The sequence below is a fragment of the Rhopilema esculentum genome, chromosome 10, assembly GCF_057945365.1.
Source record: "Rhopilema esculentum isolate cy_ngs chromosome 10, ASM5794536v1, whole genome shotgun sequence".
NCBI classification, from domain to species: domain Eukaryota; kingdom Metazoa; phylum Cnidaria; class Scyphozoa; order Rhizostomeae; family Rhizostomatidae; genus Rhopilema; species Rhopilema esculentum.
The window spans coordinates 5,722,702-5,744,239 of NC_142824.1; the positions used below are offsets into that span (position 1 = coordinate 5,722,702).

Here is a 21,538-nt window from a genome sequence, read left to right on the forward strand (position 1 = left end):
GCAATTCACTCTTGAAAATAGCGTACGAGATTTCCCTAAAACAAAAGGATTTCTGGGGATTTTCAGATAAAACAATAGGATTTTCACAAAAGGTGTACGAGATTTTCTTGGAGTGATTTGCCCCTCGGTCAAAGTTTCATGAGCTTTTATATAAAAGGGGTGAATTTTTTTGAAATGAAATGGAAAAAGTCCGAGTCTGTAGGAAAGATTGTCCCTTTCTTTTAGCGTTATATGTTAAAACTATAATCTTCTCTAGCAATTTTACACCAAACTTACACCAAAACAAAGGGTTTTTATTGATTTCCAGATAAAAAAAATATGATTTCCATGGAATGATTCGCTCTCGTATTCGATGACAGTGAAAGCTCAGTCCTCGTCATTTTCACCTTCAAAGTTAACATTGTTATCGCATTTCTCATCACTATCTAAGGACAGTAGTTTAGAGCCAAAAATGTAGAGGGGGGCATAGAGCTTTCTCTATATTGTATACAAAATGCAAGTTTCAGTTGTTTTCGTTTCGTTTGCATGGCTCATCAATATCATTTTTATTACCTGTTCATTTTTTCTAGAGTTAAATCATTTTCCAATGTCTACCCGTTACTTGAGAACAAAAATCTTGAAAATGAAGAATTAAAATAGTAATATTTGCCAGTATTTATTGAGTTTTCAGTTATCAGCTAGAGGGCTATAGAGGTCACACATGTATGCAATTGTCAAAAAGTAATACCTGTTCCATCAAAGATTTTATCCTGGCAGAAAGTAGCCATAGTATTTCAGAATTATGCAGGAAAAAAAGGAGCGCAGCCTCCTTACGAAAAGTAGAAGAAGGCTGAGGCTCTCCCCCTGAGCCCCCTTAAGCCCCCTCTTTTACAACCCTTTTTAAAGCCCTTCACTTTGATTTTGAAAGTCTCTTAGTTTTTTTGTTATGGAGTTGATCAGCCTCTCCCCCTGACCCCCCTTGAGCCCCCTCTTACAACCCTGCTTAAAGCCCTTCACTTTGATTTTGAAAGTCTCTTAAATTTTTGTTATGGAGTTGATCAGCCTCTTACATTATAAGCTTTTAGAATTATTTCGATATCATGACAGATTGCCGCCAGCGTCAGGCACAAGACATGTTATGCAGACACTACCACGACACTACTATATACAAGAAATGCGATTACAAAAACAAGAAACAATTTTAAAAAAACACGAGGGGGTAAAATTATTAGTAAAAAAAGAAACGCCAGCAGGGCCGTAAATCCCGGGGGGACGGGGGGAGACTGGAACCCCCCAAAAATCTAGAGCAAAACGATTTTTTAGAAATTATTGTCATTTTCTTTTAAAGAAAGGAATCCCTGGTAGCTGGGTTAGAACCAAACTAAGTTTTGCTGTGTTATTGCAACATACCCCAGCCACTATGTCCTGGTGTGAAGCGCAAGTTGACTCTTGTAGATGGCGTGTCGAGTCGGTGACGATGTCCATGGAGGGGATTAGCCCCGAATATATCTTATCCACCGGTCACCCCTTGAAAATCTCAAGAAACATGGAAGAAAAGGATCGTTTAAGTCGACATAAATCTCGACAAACCCATATTACACATATTTTCATACACCGCTTTCTATAAAAATCCTAACTCAAAACCTAGGTCCTAAAGTTCCTAATTTCTGAACCTCTATTAGTCGAATTGCGGCACGAAGACCTCCATAATAGCTCCTTAATTTTAACTGCACATTTAGTGACATGATAATAGCATAGACACAAAAAAGGAAATTATGAGTTTTGCTTTTGACTATAGCTCGGAACAAGGCCAAAAGACAAAGAGGGCAAGAAGTAAGATTGATTTGCGTAAAAGTAAGAAGTACCTTTGCTTGTAATATAGAGAGAAGCAATGACTGAACTCTTTATTGTTATAATGTAACGAATTTTGCCCGGCCTCGATTTTTCTAAGAAAATTTTCATTTGGAGCCCGAACATGTTCTTAAATACATCCTTATTTTTTTCGAATTCGATATGGTTTCAGGGGAAAAAACGCTTGCTCTCGAATAGAAAACACTTTTTTTTCTCCAACGTCTGATAGAGTTTAAGCATTTCCCCAACATCTGTCGCTACACTAGACTCTTCCCCTTCCCTATTTCTCCCAGAAACAATAATCTGTGATCTTATGAGGAACGTCGATTTGTCTATCCTTAACGGTATAGTATTTTGTTAAACTTGGTCTGGGAGATGCTTCTATAGCTATTTAGAAGGTATGATTTCAAAAATTTCCTTCCACGTCGGCCCCAATTATGGTGGGTCCTGCTACGTCACTAAATGTGATTCTCAGCCCCCAGGTTCACTTTTTTCAAGCTGTCTCTGAAAATTTTGATCACCTCAACTATAAAAACGTAAACGTGTGTTATATATTCCCACAAGATAACTTCTTGGGGGTGGGGAACGCTGGTAGGCCCCACACCAAGAGAATAGCTCGAAAAGTAATAAATCCGATTGTATAGGTTCAAGGCTCCGATTTTCCAAAACAACTATAACTATATACACAATAATAAGTAAATTTCCTCCGTACGATGATAAATCCGTTCTCCTGCAGGTTCTCTAGTCACAACTCCACTCTGAAAACATAAAAAAGCATACATACAAGCATATATTGATCTATTATGAAAATGTCAATCAGGAGTAAGATACTGTTTATAAAAGTCAGGGGGTAAACCTTACTAAATCTAAAAATATTTTTTTGTTTATTTATCCGTTTGCCCCTCAAACTGTTTCCATTACACACACCATAAATTGCTTGGTGGTGCCATGACCCACTGCACACTTTATATTCATTCACTCTGCAAGACAGGAAGATCACAGTAATTCGTTAAGGGAATTAATATACCTGATAAAATGTATGCTCGGCAAACAGTTTATGACAAAAGTGATCATGAGAAGTATCTTCATAATAACTTTTAGTGCTTTTGTTAATCAGTAAGCACTAGCAAAAAATTGTTAGGATATATCGTAATTATACCTCTGTAAAAAGAAAGCATGCACAATGGACCTGTCTTTGAAGCATAAGATGCGCAATTTATTCAAAATATTGGGCGAAGAATCGGCGTTTTAGTAATAGCCCCTACTAACAGAGGTCAGCTCAAAATATTTCCCGCATAAAAATAAATTCAACAAATTATTTGATAATTATTTTTTATAATCCAATGGCAAAGGTTTTCAGGATACATTTTCTAAAATAAAGGTTTGTGCAAAGTTTGCAGGAAAATATCAACAGTTCTGTGGAAACCATTCTAAAAGGGAATAAGAAGAGATAACTAGAAGAAGCCCAAAAGGCTGCCCTAGACTTCCTTGTCGCTGACTCAGTGACGGACTCCTTTGAAGGCAGCTCATGTGGATAACAGGCGGAAGAGCGCCGGAGTAGACGCAAAAGTACATTCGATTGCAATTTGTCTTAAGAAATGGCAAGCGAAAACCCTGCCGGCCTTTCCGGGCGAATAAGGCAATCTTTTGAAACTTTTAGCTTATCATATCACATTATTTTACGTTGGATTGCTCCTTGCAGTTTGGCATTGTTTCTGTCTATTGTTGATTGACACAATTTCAATGTATTTTTGCAGCGCGCGCAGGCCATGACAGAAGCTGAACAAATTTCAATGAAATGAAGAGACCACGGCAGCAGAGCTGCTTCACGGACGACAAACAAATACAAGCTAGAATGCAAAATGGCAACTATAATGCTTATTAAAAATATAGTTTTGTTATGAAAAATTGTAAGGCCTTTCAAGTCTTATGTCTTTGGCGATATGCACAAATGTTTAATTGCTCTTCTGTCACTATCAAAAGCGATTCAAACTGCAACAAAGAACACCATTGGATTGAATTTCTTTTGGCACCTCGCTTTCTTTTTTTTACAAAGAAGACCCAAAGGTCTCAAAGGATCGACAAAAAGGTGCTCCTTTAGAGGCAATTAAAACAGAGGAATAACAAACGAAACACCTGCTTAAAAAAATTCAAATATTCAGCCAATTTGGAGAATTATCCAGATAAATCTAAAATAAGCCAAATTCTTGGCTTAGTCCAAAACATATTTTGAAAGTCAAACAAGCTTTTACACATTTAGATTAGTGGAATTTGGATTTGAAAAATTCAAACCAGCAACTGTAGGCCTGCCAGAATCAAAAAAGCGCCTTCGGTGTGTTTATTAAAGCCTCAAATTCATTCTTCTTGCCCAGATCAATATGACCCCCCCTGGACCGGTATGAGTGTGGACCGATTACGACTCTCGGGTCATATTGGTCCAAGGGGTCATCAGTCTGGAACACTGACGTTAGATTCAAAGATTAGCTCCATTGGAATTTTTTTACCACATACTACAAAATGGCTGAATTCACACTGGACGCGCCACGGCGCGGCGCGTCATGACGCTGACCAAATATGGTTAGCATTTTCGGCAGCTATGCGCACGCAGCGCGTTTTTTCAGCCACGCGTCACCGAGCGTCAAAGTTAAATGAATTTAACTTTGACGCTCGGTGACGCTTCAGAACAATAGAAAACCTAGAGAATAATGACAGCCAGAAACGTAAACAAGGAGTTTCTGAAATAGGCCATTATAAAACTGTATTGCTTGTACGGTAGAATATACTTTGATGAGTCTCTCTGATTAAAGCATCGGGGGGCTAAATTCTGAAAGTAACCAAAACAAATCGCATTTATATTAGTTCATGATAAGTAACAGTATTATTCGTGTTTAGAGTCTCTTCGATGATATAAAGTTGCCTCGTCGATTCAATTCAACAATGATGTTGAGTCACTATATGTTCCGTTTTGGTAAAAAAATATTTCAATCACTCCCCGTTAAGCTTTCAATACCTTCCAAAGGTTTACTTCCGAGGGATTTAATACATGGAAATTTTGGGGAGTGTTGATAAAAATAAGGTGTTTAATTTTCCCTCGAATTTTGGCAGGAAAGGAAACCCCATGAATCCGTAAAGCCAAACATTTTGCTAATTGTAGTAAGACCTTCAAAATCTTTAATATCAATAAATATTTCAGTTCTCTAATGAATGCTTGAAGAGAATCGTCTTCCTGTCAAAACATTGGCCAACCTCTCGAACCGAAATGTCGAAGAAACCGCACGAGACTAATTGAAATACCTAGAATACCTCGATGCCATGATGACGATTCAGGCTAAGATGCTGTTTTTGATATATTAGCTTCAGATTACCGTTTTATCCGTTTCTGTAGCAAACTTAAATGTCCGGCTTGATTTTACAATGCAAGGAATCCAGTACAACTTGTCGAGAATTTTGCAAGTTTGCTGTGAACAGTATTGGAAAACAGAAAACGCGCCGCTCGATGACGCACCGTGTGTGAATAGCATGAAAAAGTGCATGACGCGACGCTCGATGACGCCGCGCCGCGACGCGTCCAGTGTGTCCCGGGACAATTTTGTACCGTTACGGTTCGCAAATGTTTACACTGTCGCGGTTCCAAATTGTTCCGTTTAGCCGTTCCGTTTACACTGTACCGGTACAATGTTTAGAAGAAGCTGTATTTAGTCAACCGAGGCTTTTATTTTGCCGCCGAAGTTTTTATTGAGAGCTAAAATGGAGCGGACAATATCGCCCCGGATAGAGGTGTTTACACTGTCCCGTTCAAAAACGGAACCGTGACGGTACGAAATTCGTTCGCTTGAAAAGCAGGGTCAAAAACTGTTCCGGATAGCAAAGCAAAATCGTCTCGGTTCCACTGTCACGGTTCCAAACTTGCACGGGACAGTGTAAACGGGGTCTAAGACAGCTAAAGAGCAATTTTTTCTTTTCTAATTGCAAGTTTGAGCAGCTAATAAAATCTGTTCTGTTTTGTCGACCCATTTCCAAAAAACGCATTGCTTTTCTCTTGTTCATAATAAAAGCGAAGTGGAGACAAAGTGATCAGCCAGTTAAGAATTAAAAAAAAAACAAGACAAGATGAATTAATTTCATTAGCTTAATTGTTCTCATAAATAAAACTTAGCTTTATTGTTCTCATAAATAAAACTTAGCTTTATTGATTAGTCGCACAATGCCAGTGATTTCATTCCTCAAGGTACGTGCTATACAAAGAAGCTGTTTTTAATTATATAAAAACAAAAGCGTTTCATCCGCAAGTGCAATATTCCTCCCATCAACAACACTCGTATTGGCCTTGAAGAATTCAACGATTTCCCGTAGCTCGTCCCCCTGCAAAATTTCTCTTAGGTTTTTTGAATGGAAAAAGAAGTCGAGCAATTTGTAACCAGCTGCGTTGGGGACATCACCTGAAGCAATATCTGTAACATCAATCACCCGTTTGCCTTTAAGAATCGAAAACTTTAGACCGATCTTTTCAGCAATTTCTTTCATTTCTTTCTCACAAAGCAAATTGAAATCCCCGACGGAGTGCTTGAATTTTTGTGAAAACAACCGCCAGTTCTTTGCATAAAGACTTTCCTCAGACTGGACAACAGCTAATAAAATACCCCTTTTATTCAAATGTTTATCAACACACAGTCTCATCAGTTTTTCTGCATCCATGTAATAAAGGGTATGAATTATATGAATGAAATCGAATTTCTTTCCAAAGATTGTCCTTGCACACTCTTCCAATGTGGACACCATGAATGTAAACTTTATTTTTGCGAATACATCACCTTTCTGTTCCACGGTTTTGCGAAACCGCTCCACAAAAACAGGGTTCCTTTCCACTACTGTATACTGAAGCGAGTAATTATCTATGCCCTTCTTCTCGAACTCTTCAATTAAAACGTTCAGGAGTATGATATCTATGTCCCCCTCCCCAGAACCTACTGACAAAACTGTAATTTCTGCATCAGGCCCTCCATGGCGTTCAACTAACAGAGGGACAACTTGTTCGTTTACCCAGACCTTCTGCTGCTGCAAAAGTCCCCTTCGGTAAACGTCATAGGTGTTTGTGTAGTTATTATCGTCAGAAACATAGTTCCCAGTCAGCTTTTCATTTTCTGAGGCCATCTCTCCGATACTTGAGCAGTTATGATCACAAAGTTTACTAGGAGCCACGTCGAGCGTTGGCTATCCTTTTGTAGTGCCGTTACAAAGCGATCAGGGGGGTTAGCGATGACAATCAACTGTCCTAGGTTGAATGATCTATTCGAGAAAATCAAAATTGCGTATTGATATCAAGCTTTATGATGCATGCGTATTTTAGCGAGTTTTCCCTAGAAAAATTTTCTCATCTTTAGCTTTTGCTGTGAAAACCAGGAAAACAAAACAGATACCAGAAAGAAACACTGCTATTCATTATGAAGTGGCGAAACCATAGGTCGTGCCCGGCACGACCATAATTTCCCAGAAGTAAGGTTTTCCAATATTGCCAATTATAGTTTTTATGCTGCGTAGAAGAGATGAATCGATCACGTTTATTTTGCAAAAATGAATGAATTCTACTCGAATCTGCAACTCTGGGCCCATACAAAAATTTCCAGAGCAGAGTAAAAATCCATATAGGCAGGGCATTCCTCTCAACCATCGACCGCATTGCCTAACCTTTGTTTTCTCGGCTGATTATGGAATTATATGGTATAACTTAGTACATTTTAAAACAAAAGCATAACGCATAACGCAGATCTAATCAAACGCATTTCTGGATCGTCTTGTGGCAATGTTTTGTCAGGTAATTATTCTGCATCACTCAACTTAACGTTTCGAAGTACATACCGTAAATCTCGAATTGTTCATCATTATTGCTGAAATGGAGTCTGTTATTATGAGTGCAACAACGTGATGGGGCAACAGCGTTAACAGTTTTTCTGGCCTGCAAATAATCTGCAATTTTTCGAAATTCCAAATTCAATGTCAAACTACAAAAGCTAGCCTGTCCTTTGAATTTTTCCATACACTAGTGTATTTTTTAAGAAGAAGTCGATAATAGTTTTTGTGTTTCTACAATTTAGGTTAATAATGGAAATCGAGAATCAATAAAACATAAATGTCACAAATTAAGAGGAAGATCGACGAAAAAAAGAGCCTGTTTTTCTGAGGATATTGTTCATCGACAAGGGCCCTCTTGTTTCGAAGAAAGATCGAGATGTTTCTGACTCTGTGGAAAACCTCAAATATATTTGCCTGTTTCTTAATTATTCTTGTAGAGCCCTACATGTGTAAGGTCAAATAATACACTTGCATATATAGATATGGTCTGGATGAAGTTCTTCCATTTCACAAATATAATCTCGTTCCTTTCATGCATGAAAGACTATTTGAAAAAATATTCAGAAATAATTCCATTTGTTTTCATAACTCAATTAAACCTCCGATTTATAACTTCATTTATGTATGCAATATTAATTAAATTTCCAGCAATAATGTAATATGATTTACAAATTTTCGTAATTATCATTAGCAGCATTCTTTGTAGCAAATAATTTCTATATAGCATTAGTTTCAATATATAATACATTGTAAATATATCTATTATTCATATTAAATATCAGCTAAATAATATGCAGCATAATTATATTCTGTAGCTTTTACTGTCCATATAAATATATATGCGTATCTCTATATCTTGTATAATTGTAGAATTTTATATATCAGTAAAGTAAACAGCATATATTCAGGCAGGTGGTGCCCCATTTCTAGCAGGCGGGGAAAGATGACGGCTGAATACCTAAAATAGAGAAAAGAAGTCAAAAACACTGACTTTGTTAGATGACATCTAATGCTTTAACTGTGGAAAACATGTCAATTGAGTATCTTATTTCTACTTATGGTTTCAGATCGGGAAAAGAACGATGTTGATAATCATGCATATCACGTTTATGATTATAATGAGGTTAGTGAAGTATTAAATTTGACGTAAAACAATCTTTCATTCTCAATGGTGACTCACTGACCATAGCCATCAAAACGTTTTAGGACCAGAGATGTTTTCCTATAAGCTATCCCGGTTCCCAATATTGTAAGAATTTTATGATCATTTCAAGTACCAAAATTAAAGTAAGCAGTGACTTAGATATTAAAATATAAGCAGGATTTCAATTGAAGTCATACTTGTCTTACGTTTTATCACCATCAACAATTATGGCTCGGATTGGACACTTTTCATTGTTTTCAAAATTGCTGATGTACCATTTCAAGTTACACTAATTTTCTTTTAAGAAACTGGCTATAAGAAACGAGCACTGGACACTCAGCAAAAATTAACAAACTTCAGTACTCGAAGCAAAAAAATTAAAAAACTATTAAATCGTGATAAAACTGAGAACAACGAAATTTTATAAAAACCAAGAACATGATTGCCCTATTGGCCTACAACTTAAAACACAAGAGATAAAAATATACTTCACACATCTAAATACAGCATCAGAACGAATCTCTTGACGTGATATAAAAGGTCACAAACATTCTATAACATCATTCATGACATCATAATTAAGAAACTCATAAGAGACGACGAATATTGAAATATCCAGAACCTCAAGAAAATGGAGTACTCAACATCGACCTTTGTTTTTTTACAAAGAAAAAAATATTTACCTGATAAAGCAGCTTTCAAGAGCCTTGGCTTAGATTTTCCATTATCTGCAGAATTTAACGGTATTTTGCTGCTAATAGCCAGCATCAGTTTGCCATCGAGCATGAACGAGGACACGTGGGTAACAGTATTTTGCGGAATAAAAGTTGTCAGCTGGTAGGAGAAGTGCAGTCTGAACCTGTAAATGTTGACACCACTTTTCTTCATAACAACGACCAAATAGTTAACGTTATCCAGAGAGAGTGTCTCAATTCCCATCGGAAAGGATGATCCAAAGGAATGGTCCAAAACGAACTGTCCTCTAGATGGAAGATATCGCAAGACTTCAACTTGCTGTGTTAAGGTCGATAGAGTATTCTTGTCCTGCTCATTGGAGAAAGCAACAAAATGATGTTCTGTATCCGTAAAGCTTGTAACATCAGACGCTCTAGTTGTAGGTATCTTCTGAAGAAGTTCCCATTTTGAATTCGAATTCAACTTATAGATGACTGAAAGAGTGCTTGTTGTTGAAAGTGCTGAATCAAAGGACATTGCAATGGCCAAGAAAGTGTCATTTCCGATCTGAAAAGCCTCTGTAGAAGATGGCATCATGCCTGGCAATTCCCGAGCAAACGAAAAGATCGAACCATTTGACTCTCGTTTCCATAAAGTCACATTGGATAAAAATGTTTTATGAACTGCTGTTGCTATTGCAATCCATGTTGTGTTCCTACGGTCCTGGAAAACACTTGTGCTCGTGACACAGCTCATCGGAAAGGTCTGGCGCTCTTCAAACGATCTGATTGTGTTGTTCCATTTGTACAGTACACTCTTCCCTGTATCGAAATAACAAAAACCCATTCAGTAAGGAAAATATCTAAATATCAATTCAGTGTGTTTAGATAGCTGTTGATGGAACCCACGGGTACATTTGTGGTTTATCTTTGCACTGAGGTGTGTGGCACTTGATTATCTGATTTTGAAGTAAAGGAAGAGAGTCGAGATAGAGTCGCCGGTTTTCTCAGGCATTGGGATAAGAGCTGGGGCAATGTGGCTTCAGGATACCCTTATGCATACCATCATCTCATACTAGAAGTAGGTAATCAAATAATTAAATTTTTGATTGAGTGAAAGCTGACCCTGACAAAGAAGTATATTAAACCTTACCTTGATTGCATCCTTGAGGGCCACTCTCCAAAAGCAAGTAGATTTCGTTTCTGATACGGAAGTATCTGAATTTTGAATCAATTGCCTCCGCCAAATATTGGAAAGTCACAAATTTCTTCTGAATGCGATTAAAAATCATTATCTCGCTCGAATAACATACTTTTGAGGAGTCTGATGACCTGACAGTCGCAATGAAGTTGTCATTTCCAACCAAAAATGGCTCCATGTGGTAAATGTAATTGTCAAAATCTTGAAAATGGTCGAAGTAGTCGATGTAAAATGGGCTACCTGTAAGAAAAATGGTGTGATGAGACCACAAAAGATTATGGTGAAAGGGGATAGCTTTGCTGGTCAGAGACTTTGACCAAGGTAGATAACGCTATCTAAATAACCAGGTTTTTATACCCAACTAGTTAGTAATGATTTCGCAAGAACTATCTTTAATTATACAGCGACATTAGATTCCCAAAATTTCCATGTGTTCATCACCATGTTCCAATATTTGCGTAGATCACAGTTTTGGTCAAAATCTAGGTATGTGCCAATTTTTGGTTAATATCTAGTTAAAAATGCTAGATACAGAACTTTGTAAGTGAACGATCTTTCAGAAAGTTCAGTTTAAATGTAGCATGTAAGTTGAAGGATAGGCGAAGTTTCAATTTATAATAAAAGTTTCAATAATATGTCTTCTATAAAAAAAATGACAAGTTGCATAAAGTCTCACTTTTTGTAATATCCTCAACATGACTCAGGTAAGGGCATCTAGTTTTAGCAATTGCTTCCTGATGATTTTGATATGCTGTCGAATTTCCACTGAATGTGTCGAGAGAACTCTTCCAATCACTGAAATCAATCCCATTTATGTTATTGCTAATATCGATTTCTTCTTTAACTCTGAAAGTAGATCCAAGCAAGCTGGCGAAAACAATCTGGGTCTCGTTCAGTCTCATTCTTCTCTCTTCTAATGCAGTAAGGTTGATACCTGAAAATCTCCCTTGCAATCCTAAGTCTGTTTGTGTATTAAGTGAATTTAAAAACCTCGTCGTGCCATTGATTCTCTGATCAGAATTCAAGGTCAGCAAAGTGTTCGGCTCGATTAACTTTGAGTCAATATGGCCTTCTGTCAATAAATTTGATTTTAAAAGCACAGCATTTGTAAAAAACTTTTGGCCGATGATATTTTGACTCTCGGTTGCTAACAAGGTGTCCGCTGCAAGCTGGGAAAGTTTTTTGCCATCTGCAAGCTTGGAAACTAAAACATTGCCGATGGCCTCTGTTTGAGCAAACGTCTTCTTACCTGAAAAAATTTAGTCAATGATAATCGTGAGACCGTGTATGACTTTGGAATCTAAGACGCAGGAAGCATTTCAAAAGTGGAGGAGACACATGTTGTCAAGAAGAGCCCCTCCTCTGAGCCAAAATAGGGATTTTATTCCTGTTTCTGAAAAGAAAGGGAGGGACACTTCTTGGGTCTATTACTCGATCGCTCTATCTTGCAGCAGTGACGATGCCGTTAAAGAATTAAAAATCCTAGAAGACTGAAGTGCCTTTATTGCTTGTTTATCTCTTTAGATTGTTTACCATTCCTTGTGACTTCTCTCGCATCCTGATTGCTCCTTTAGCGTGCTGCTTTATTACACGGTTTAAGATCCCCTTTGTTTAACCGATGTATTTATAGTTGTTTTTTCACCCTTTAAAGGCAATCTGTCACGACGTTGATTGGTTATAAGAACAAAGGGATTTTTTTATGGTTTCCAGTCCCCCTTTAATTCATCGCATTGTAAAAAATATGGCGGAGCGCTGGAATCGTGTTTAGGCCATTGTTCCAGCTATTGTTCTCGTTAACCAATCCACAACGAGACAGATTGCCTTTAATATATACTGAAGATGACTCTAAATAGAGTCGAAACGTCTATGTAATCTAATAAAATAATGTCTTTCAATGGATTTGTCAAGCACCTGATTAGTCAAACTCGAATACCGGATATGTCTAATTAACTGATTTTTAGCAAGAATTGTTTAACTGATTATCAAGATAATCAACAAGCTGCTGTTTCCAAGTCTCAATCTATTAAATTAATTCTTACAATAAGAATATCGAAATTAGATTTAGAGATTTACAGTCATAATTGTCCTCTTTCTATCTAGCTCATCATTGGAATAAAAAATACTTTCTGGGCAGAATATTCTTAAAGACAATATACGAACCAAAGTTGATCTGTGTTGCTGATTAGAGTTCACTGTAATATTGAAAGCAAAGAAATATGAAATTGTGACTCGTACCTTCAATTGACTGATTTCCACTAATGGTAACAAACTCATCCCTTTCGTAAGTATTCAGTCGTACAGCGTCTACACTCTGCTTCAGAACTGTTGTTTTAGTAAAATTTTTATTCCCTGAAATAATCTGATCGTTGTCATTCGTCACCACCATCTTCTCAAGATCCGCAATCTGTACTCCGTTGATAATGCCCGACGAACTTATGTTCCCACCTACCGTTAAATTTTTCATCAGCAATAGGCCCTGCTCAAAAGACACATTCCCTGTCACGCGTTGGATGCCAGAGATCAAGACTGCATCGTTCTTTATCGTCGTTATGTCTTTTCCATTCACCAAACCACGGACAGTAAAATTTGCTTTGAACTCAACTGAATCTGAAAATGTTCTGTTGCCCTCCAAAACAGCATCACTTAAAAAAGGATGATAATGACTCAATCACATCCTCCAAAACAATTGCAGCAAATTTTTCAGGCATTAAAAATAGGAGACTAGGAAAAATCAGTGGGTAGTTTATCTTCAGAGTGCCTGACAGTAAATCATAAACTTGCTGTTCTAACAAACAGTATCTAAAACAGTAATAAGGCTGATATGGAAGTAAGCTTGAAGGAATGGGTTAACAAACATAGTATCGATTGTAACAATTAAAAATGAGAAAAGTAAGCCAAACTCTCCTTTGAATCACTGCAAAAGTGACTAACATACCTGTTCAGCTTTGCAGTGGAATTATCCAGTTTGGACAAATCAATTCCATCAATATTGGCTTGAATGGAAACATCATTTTTGCTCTGAGTATCTTTTGCCAAAACTTTTAACCCTCCAATGCTCCCTGTTTTTGTTTTCGAGACAGCTTCCTTTTCTAATGTCGCAATATCAACACTGTTAACTGCTTCTGCCACTGTTGCATCTCCCTCTATCTTCGTCGTACCTGAAAAAGTCTTCTTACCTGAAATGACTTGAATTCCACCTTTAAGCACCCAGTCTTTTGTGGGAATCATTTCGTTGACTGTACTTGCAAGCATGCTTCTCCTCAATCGTGCGTCTCCAGAAATAGTCTTTTCTCCTGATAAAACTGTATCTCCAGTAGTCATTACAGTACTTTCTACTATCTGGGAAATATTGCTGTTATGTATAAACCCATTGACCTCTAGTCTTGCTGCCTCAATACTTCCAAATCGTACTGTTCCATTAAGCCTTGCATCTTCATTTACCCTCAATATGTTTTCAGAAAGCTGTGATACATCAATATTATTTATTTCTGAATTAGCAAGGACATCTGATCTTACATGAATATCTTTGATTTTTTTCTCACTGGGTACCGATTGATTAGTGCTCAAAGTAACAATATCACCAGTTAGATTCTCCAAGACGATACCATTTACTTCTTCTGTCTGTAAGCCATTACTTACAGTAGCATTTTCGAAGTGCACCCATGTATCGATGCGTCTATTTGGCTGATCAACCCACGCTATCTCTGAAAAATTTAGCAAATCTACCCCATCGATTGTGCTTTCCACTAGAACATCAGTTGTTTCTAATTCTTTCAAAACACGCATTTCGTTGAAACTTTTTGGTCCATAGGCAACTTGGTTGGTATGCTTAGTGAGCAGGTTGGAGAGTTTGAAATTGTTTACAGTGCAGCAAAAATTTAAGCTTTTCTTAACTTGCAAATCTTCATTGAAGATCTTTTTACCATACACAGGCTTGTCATCTTTGATATTTGTTACGACGTTTCCAAGTTCACTCATGTTGAAACTGCTGACTAGGCCGCCAATTTGAATGTTCTTTTTCTGCAAAACATCACTAAGGTTGAACAAAACACCAATTTGTTGGTTTCCAAAGTTATTGAGAAACGAATCTGGAAAATCATACCCATTTATCTGTCCATTAACTGAGAGATTCTTTTTGACAACAACATTGCTCATAATGGTGTTTTCTCCAATGATGCTTTGAGCTCCTGTTTTTAAAACTGATCTAGCGAATAGATCGCTGTAGAAATTCACTGCAACGTGGTCTATTTGTCCTCTTACAGTTAAGCAATCAAATGCTTGTAAATTTGAAGTAAAGGTCACATTGCCAGTAATATTGTGCTTTTCTTTGATGGAGACAGCATTATTTTGTAGTTGAGAGAGATCGACATCATCTACCAACGTATTCTCAGAAACTGCTATATGGCTTGAAACTTTCAGAATTTTCAGGAATGTCATCCGACCTGTAATGCGACCATCATCGCGCAGTGAAACAGTATCGCTCAAATTAACATTGTCGACAAGGCCAGTCGCAATTAGGTTCCCTGTTGTTGACATGTTGGCCAAGAATGTTTTTGTTCCGTTAATGAACTGCTTCCCAGAAACCAGGAAAACATCGTCTGGGTACTTAAGACCATTGAAAGCTCCATCTAAAGTGACATTGCCTTCAACACTGACTTCATCTAGAAAACTGATATTTCTGTTAAATGTAGAAAGAGCAGCATTGATCTCTACCAAGCCAGCGCTCCATTTATCTAAGTCATGGTCGTTTGTCAGGTTCTTTACTTGAATGTCCCCTATCGCATTTATAGCTTTTCTAAAGAGTTTTCTTCCTGTTACATTTTGTTCTTTGTGTAACATCATTGTATTCAGTGCAAACTTATCGAAATTGACACCATCAATCTTTTGCCTGATGTTGGCCTTTCCAAGTTCCAAATTTGAAGAAAAGGTTTTGATGCCTGAAACAACTTCGGATTTTTTTAGTCTCAATACTTCGCTGACATCAATGCCATTTAACTTTCCTGAGACATTCAGCGATTTTAGAAAGGCTACTTTGCTAAAGGTTGTGTTAGCATGCAAAGTTTGATCTAGCTTGGTGTCCATTAAGTCTCGAGAAACTTTGACACCATTTAAGGTTTCGTTCAGCTGCAGATGATTTAGCATTACGGTATCGGCTGCAAATCTTTTAGTGCCTGCTATTGTGTCAGTCCCTCTGTTTGTTATTGTATCTTTCTTTAAGTTACATACGTTTATGTTGTTGATTTTGCAGTCAGGAACGTCAATATTTCCAAACGATCCGCTGGAGCTATTCAAATTTACATGTGAGAAATTCAAGATAACGTTAAGGCTTGTTTCTTCATAGATTTTTGGAGCTTCTGATAGGCTAATATTTCTTTCAGATGTCATGGTTTTGATCTCATCATTTCTAATTTCTAATTGCGTCAAGTTTTCAAATGTATACTTTGTATCGTCTGCCTTAAATAAACTATCATTTCTAGAGAACAGGATGCTACCATCAGACAAATGCAGTTCTTCAATGTTTACCAGATCGTAACTTACATTCTTTGCAAATATTTTGGTACCTGTAACATTCTGGATGAGATGCATTTTCATGACATTGCTTACTTCAATCTCTAGCTGTTTAATTGATTCTTCAAGAACAGTCAAATTTTGTTGTAGATTTGAAAGGTCGGAGGAGAGGGCTGCTGCCACATGTTCCCAAGCATTTTCATTAGGGGTCACTTTATATTCAATTCGATACAACGTGTGACTGGCATTTTTGTTATCAGTTCCAATAACCAAAAACAAATCTTTTTCTATTGTGAACAAAGCTAAAACATTTGGTTTAGGCCTAAAATCCTGTGGGTATGACTGATACAGCGAAAGTTGCAACTTTTCAAACTTTCTATGACCTTCTCTATATATATAAAACCCAACCTGATCGACAGCGTCACTGCGATCAGCATATACCAGAAGCCTTGTATTCTGACACTCAGCTAGATCGATGCTAGTCCATTTAACCGGGCCTTTTGGTTCAACATCATGGGACAACTGAAATTTACTACCAACTAACCTATATACACTCGATGGCAGCTGAGCACATTCTTTTGTCTCTTTGTTGCAAAACTCAGCAGCTACTACAAGAAAGTATGTGTTCAAAATACTAAATGATTCGATGTCGCGAACACCTTTGGTTGGTATCGTTTGGTAAAACTCAAATTGTCTTTTTGTGTCGCTAAACTTGTAGACTGTTGCATTTAGATTCAAATTGTTGTCCTTATCTTTGTAATAACCAATTGCCATTAGGGTCACCTTACCAATCGTCATTACTTCAATATCACTAACAATGTTTGACTGAATAGTTGAATGGTACTGGAAAAAGTGCTTCTGTTTGTTGTATGAGAGAATCACAACGCTACCAGGGTAATCAGTTATCATTGCAGGCTTCAGGCTTAGGCCCATCACCAGGTAGGTTGTATTTTTCCTCTCAAACGACGTAAGCGCATCCACACTGACTAAATCGAACTTCTGAAATCGCTTAAAGGTTATCGTGTTTCCGGTCAGTACAATTTCATAAACAGAAACGTGAGGGTTGTTGTTCGTCTCCGTGCTACCCTTTGAGTTACTGGCAATAACAAGTATGTTCTTCACCGTTCCATTATTTGAAGAAACATTAAAATAGTCAAGCTGATAAGGTCCCGATTGATATATCTTCTGAATAAGCACAAAAGTTTTCCTATTTTCATCAAATTTATATATGTCTACCGTGGAATTCAATCGCTTGTTTGGGTTTAAATGGTTTGCGACTGCCAGAAGGTGCAAATCTGTGGTCGAATTAACTTTTATCTTCATATGTTTAATGTCCCTGGTGTAGCTTGTGTTTAACCTTTGCACAGGGTGGATTTTTTGGAACACCAAGGCTGTAAAATTAATTTCATTAGTTTTAGCCACTAGCGGTAGAAGGAGGACTAGCACAAGAGAAAGAACTAACAGAATCTTTACGACAAGATGTAATACTGCTTGCAAAAGTTTCCTACAGTGACCTATAACATTGCACTTTTCAGTTATTGCTCCTTCTTTCCCTTGAAACAAATACTTGCAACAGTTTCAGACATCCAAACTCAATTACAGTGACAATTTTGCATAGTTTAAGTCATAGGCTTTTCAATAAACTTTGCTTTGAGAGGGACAGGTAATACAATTTTTCACTTTATATCCATAAACTATTTTTATCACAGGCTCTTTCTAGGACTATTGGAAAAGGTTTTTGTTCTATATTGCAAAAAGCTTTAGAAAACCGTGGTAGATTAAGGCATACGTCTAACAAAAATTTTTATTATTACACCATAATTGTTTGGTTATATATCATGGTGGAGTTTGTAAACTTTCTGCAGCTCAAAACCTTTTACTGAGATGCTCAGTAGAATATCATAGCTACTAACAATAGGACATGCTACTGATGTTTCCTTCTAACAGTTATTTTTGTAATTAACAAATAAATCCTCTATGTGAAATAAGATTTGTGGGATAAAGAAACATGTTTATGGCTTTGAAAAAGCAAACATTTGAGTATACTGAAGCTTTGACACTCTTCAGAGTTTAAAATTTCAGAACATAGACCGAAAAATCTACGCTAGGAAATATATATACCCTGTTTAGGATCGAAATAAGCCAATCAGAAACGCGAGCACATGACTGTAGAGATTTGAGTATTGAAGATGTTACTAATGGATACCTAAGGTGAAAATTAACTCCTTCTGTCTCCAAAAAAGCGGTTTTTTGTGTTTATGTAGATAGGTTCCAAAACTGCTAGATGGAACGACGATCGGGCTTTGCCAATAATCCGAAACATGTCGCCATTATAGTTTTTGCATAATCTGGGTTTTCCAGTAGATAGTGACCGATAGCGGAATCGCATGTTTTACTAGTTGTTTTTGATCTGCAAGACCGAGGAGTCTGTTCTCTCTGGGGAAGAGTTCCATTTCTAATGCTGGAAGGGACATGCTGTCTTATTCTATCATCCAATCTTTGGGTAATGCGTCCTACGTAGCCAGAATCACACAGGCACGTAAACTCATAGATAACGGAACTTTTTTGAGTGGTACTCAGAAAACTCAAGTGTTTGCTTTTTTCAAAGCCATTTTTAATTTTTGTACCATCAAAAGATTGTTTGCAAACATGTATATTGTCAACCTTAGGACTCCATTGGTAAATTTTTCAATAGGCAAGCGGAACTGATTTGGCAACCTCAATTTGCTGTTGTGGCAGCAGCTGAGCGGTGGCACTGGATAACTAATCTGATAGAAAGTATTTACTTTTTTCTTATGTTGTTTAGGTAAAGGCGGTCGATCAATATGTTTATTTGAGATCAATCAAGAATTCATGACCTTTTTATCATGTGCTCGTTGGTAAGCTTCCATATATTATGTCCAAACCTTCCTACTTGGTTAAGGACAGGTTTTCGAGATAAAAGCTTTTGCAAAACATTTATCAACTTTTTTGAGCTGACAGAAAACACAGAAATTTTAAGTCGTCATTAGATTGTAGATATGCAGAGAGGCCTTGTTTTTCTTAAAAAAGAAGCTATTTTAAGCTTAGTAAACTTTTCCATTCTCTACAAAACTAGCCCGACAGAAACGTTGCACTTATGGGTCATATGAAAAGATCATAAAAAATAAAAAATATTCAATGCAACAATTTCGACGCTACATCTTCTTGCTATATATGTTGCCCGCAAAGCATGTTTGGTAAGTGGTTCGATTTGGTCCCAGTTTCTTTTTAAATACGCGGACAAATGCTGCGTGAGGTGTTGTTCACCTAGCAACGCATAAAATTTGCTATCCTGAGAGACGAATGCTGCAGCGTATGACAAAAACTTTGGTTCTTATGCAAATAGGTAACTTTGTAGCATGTCAAATTTGTTTACAAGAAATGCTAATTATGTTTTTTCAAGGCCCACGAGGAAACAGATTTTAAATCATCTAATAAATTTTAAATATTCAATAGATTAAAGGCTACTGTTTGTTTAAGATAAGCATGTTCAAGACAAAAGTGAAATACCGATAAAACGATAAAAATAGATATCGTGTGCTACAAAGATATAGCAATAAGGATTATTGATATGCAGGTTTTGAAAATTCTTATGTAGAAAAAGCATAAGCAGCTTGTTCTTGATATTTCTTGGTTGCCCATTTTGGATAATCCTTTTATGTTAAGATTTTTCACTAGCATCTATAAAAACCAAATAATAAAAACACATTGAGAATTGTAAGCATTCGCCAAGTAAAAATATTTCCATACAATTGCTATCTGTACATAAATCAGTTATGGGTAACTTACTATCTCCTCCTTCATTCATGACAGAAATCCGATCTTTAGAACTTTGCCTTTTCCCTTCGTCATCATAGCTTTGCAACAGTTTCAGCGCTGCTAAATCAAACTCATGCCCCAATGATGAAATCAGATCTTCACTGGAGTGGCTGTAGTCAATTTGAAGAACTAGTAGCGCACACAAGAAGGCAACGCCAGCAGGGAAGACTTTATTCACCATTGCTTTTTAGCTTCTGCAAAAAAGATTGAAAATTCAATGTTAGCTTAATCGCAATAATAAACTCTGAAACAACAAGGTGTTAATTTTCTATGCGACCCTGTTCATTCAACTTTAAGATAAAAAAGTTGCTACATGGCCTTAACAAACCTATAAAGACCCCTGTATCTAGCATTTACCACCCTTACAAACAGGCTGCTTTTTCCACATCTGCCCAGAATGGCAAAATTTTTCTCAAAATATTTTCAAGATTCCAAAGACTAGTGACATCCTCATGTCCTGTTTTGCAATTCGTGTGAAGGTTAGTTTTACATCCCAAAGTGCCATACCGAAATTTATCCCTCAAAAATGCCACATCCAGCCACATAAGACGCTCTATAAAAATCAACTATATCTTGGCCAACATGTATTGCACAACGAAAACAGCTTTGCTTATGTCATAAACTTAAAGCATGTCAATCATTGCAGAACTTGGTAAATTGGCTCTACCGTGCAGGTTTACCATATTCGCTTATTTAGATAAGTACGCTTCAGATAATAAGCGTGTTATTCAGATTTATCATGATCAAATTCACGTGGTAGCAAATTATTATACTTTAGCTATATAATTGCCTAACTAATTTTACATATGCACTTACCAGAATTGTCCCATGCAGTTATAAACCAGAGGAATTGGGCTTACTGCAGCCCTGCAAGAAACTCAACGAAGATAAGTAATAAACACAACTAACTTCAGCGCAAAGGCAACTGAAAGATTAAACAAAAGTGAAATGCTGCTTTTTTATTCCAACAGCTTATTTTCCCCAGAGAAGCAAGAAACCGTGCCACCGCACAGAGGCCTTAAAACCGTGTTCGCAAATTCCCTGCCTTCACCAAAAACGCACACCTATTCAAATAAATTGTTCCAAAAGCAAAGTATGACGCAAATCTGTTTACTGCAACGATCATGTTTACCAAAGAGTTTTTAAGGTTAATTTGCATCATCTGAATCGAAAGTTGAGATTTTCATGGCACTCCTTCGATTATGATTATTTTACCTGAACATTTTTAAAAAATGGACAACAAAATTTATTTATCGATGTGAAGTAAATGATTCTTATGATGGAGAAGCAGCCAGAGAGATCCCAAGAGAAATGGCGACACCGTGAAATGAAGCTTAGCTTTGGTTGAGACTAGTCAATAGTTTCTAGAATGAAATCAAAGCCAATTCAAAAATCTTGGACAGCAAATTTGAGACAAACCCCTTAAACAATTGCCCAGTTGCATTGTGATAGTATCGTCTAACCTCTACCCTGCCCCCTCCTCCCTCCCCA

The 21,538-nt window shown here is 37.0% G+C and overlaps 2 protein-coding genes across 2 annotated transcripts; both read right to left on the reverse strand.

Moving 5' to 3' along the window:
• Positions 1 to 5,945: 5,945 nt before the first annotated feature.
• Positions 5,946 to 7,058, reverse strand: LOC135686352 (carnosine N-methyltransferase 2). Its single transcript, XM_065202570.2, has one exon. The coding sequence runs from the start codon at positions 6,979 to 6,981 to the stop codon at positions 6,085 to 6,087; it is 897 nt and encodes a 298-aa protein (XP_065058642.1). The 5' UTR covers positions 6,982 to 7,058; the 3' UTR covers positions 5,946 to 6,084.
• Positions 7,059 to 7,766: 708 nt separating this feature from the next.
• Positions 7,767 to 21,257, reverse strand: LOC135686311 (uncharacterized). Its single transcript, XM_065202524.2, has 8 exons — positions 20,864 to 21,257; positions 20,018 to 20,241; positions 13,635 to 17,598; positions 12,935 to 13,341; positions 11,376 to 11,948; positions 10,652 to 10,939; positions 9,508 to 10,320; positions 7,767 to 8,638 (listed from the first exon to the last, which is right to left on the reverse strand). The coding sequence occupies exons 2-8, from the start codon at positions 20,226 to 20,228 to the stop codon at positions 8,607 to 8,609; spliced, it is 6,288 nt and encodes a 2,095-aa protein (XP_065058596.2). The 5' UTR covers positions 20,229 to 20,241; positions 20,864 to 21,257; the 3' UTR covers positions 7,767 to 8,606.
• Positions 21,258 to 21,538: the final 281 nt, after the last annotated feature.